Source organism: Balaenoptera ricei, chromosome 8, assembly GCF_028023285.1.
Source record: "Balaenoptera ricei isolate mBalRic1 chromosome 8, mBalRic1.hap2, whole genome shotgun sequence".
Lineage (NCBI taxonomy): Eukaryota > Metazoa > Chordata > Mammalia > Artiodactyla > Balaenopteridae > Balaenoptera > Balaenoptera ricei.
Window position 1 is genome coordinate 17634391 of NC_082646.1, and position 824 is coordinate 17635214.

Here is an 824-nt window from a genome sequence, read left to right on the forward strand (position 1 = left end):
ATGGTCTTACACCATGAAGTACCACTGGATCCGGCAGTTTCACCAACAGAGACTGAGCTGAGAATAAAGGGGGTCATGGAGAAACTAGACCAGCTGAGCTCCACCACCAGCAGCACACACAGCAAAGCCACCCTCCTCCACCCTCAAGACACATACTGCAGGGGGGATCAGCTCGACGTCCTGCTGGAGGTGAGGGACCACTTGGGACACAGGAAGGAATATGGCGGGCATTTCCTGAGGGCCAGGATGTCCTCCCCAGCCCTGAAGGCAGGCGCTTCAGGAAAGGTGACAGACTTCAACAATGGCACCTACCTTGTCAGCTTCACCCTGTTCTGGGGGGGCCAGGTGTCTCTGTCTCTCCTGCTCATCCACCCCAGTGAAGGCGTGTCGGCTCTCTGGAGGGCAAGGAACCAAGGCTATGACAGGGTGATCTTCACAGGCCAGTTTGCCAGGGGCACCTCCCATGTCAATACCGATTGTGCCCTCATTTTAAATTCAAGTGCTGAACTAAGTACCTGGATACTGGTGACCAAGAAGCCTTTTACTAAAGTCTACAAATAATAAATGTTGGGGCTTCCCTGGTGGCGCAGTGGTTGAGAATCTGCCTGCCAATGCAGGGGACACGAGTTCGAGCCCTGGTCTGGGAAGATCCCACATGCTGCGGAGCAACTAGGCCCGTGAGCCACAATTACTGAGCCTGCACGTCTGGAGCCTGTGCTCTGCAACAAGAGAGGCCGCGATAGTGAGAGGCCCGCGCACTGCGATGAAGAGTGGCCCCCACTCGCCGCAACTGGAGAAAGCCCTTGCACAGAAACGAAGACCCA

At 55.8% G+C, this 824-nt stretch overlaps 1 protein-coding gene across 1 annotated transcript; it reads left to right on the plus strand.

Moving 5' to 3' along the window:
• LOC132369615 (NXPE family member 2-like) lies at positions 1-561 on the plus strand. The gene has a single exon (XM_059929305.1). The coding sequence runs from the start codon at positions 1-3 to the stop codon at positions 559-561; it is 561 nt and encodes a 186-aa protein (XP_059785288.1).
• Positions 562-824: the final 263 nt, after the last annotated feature.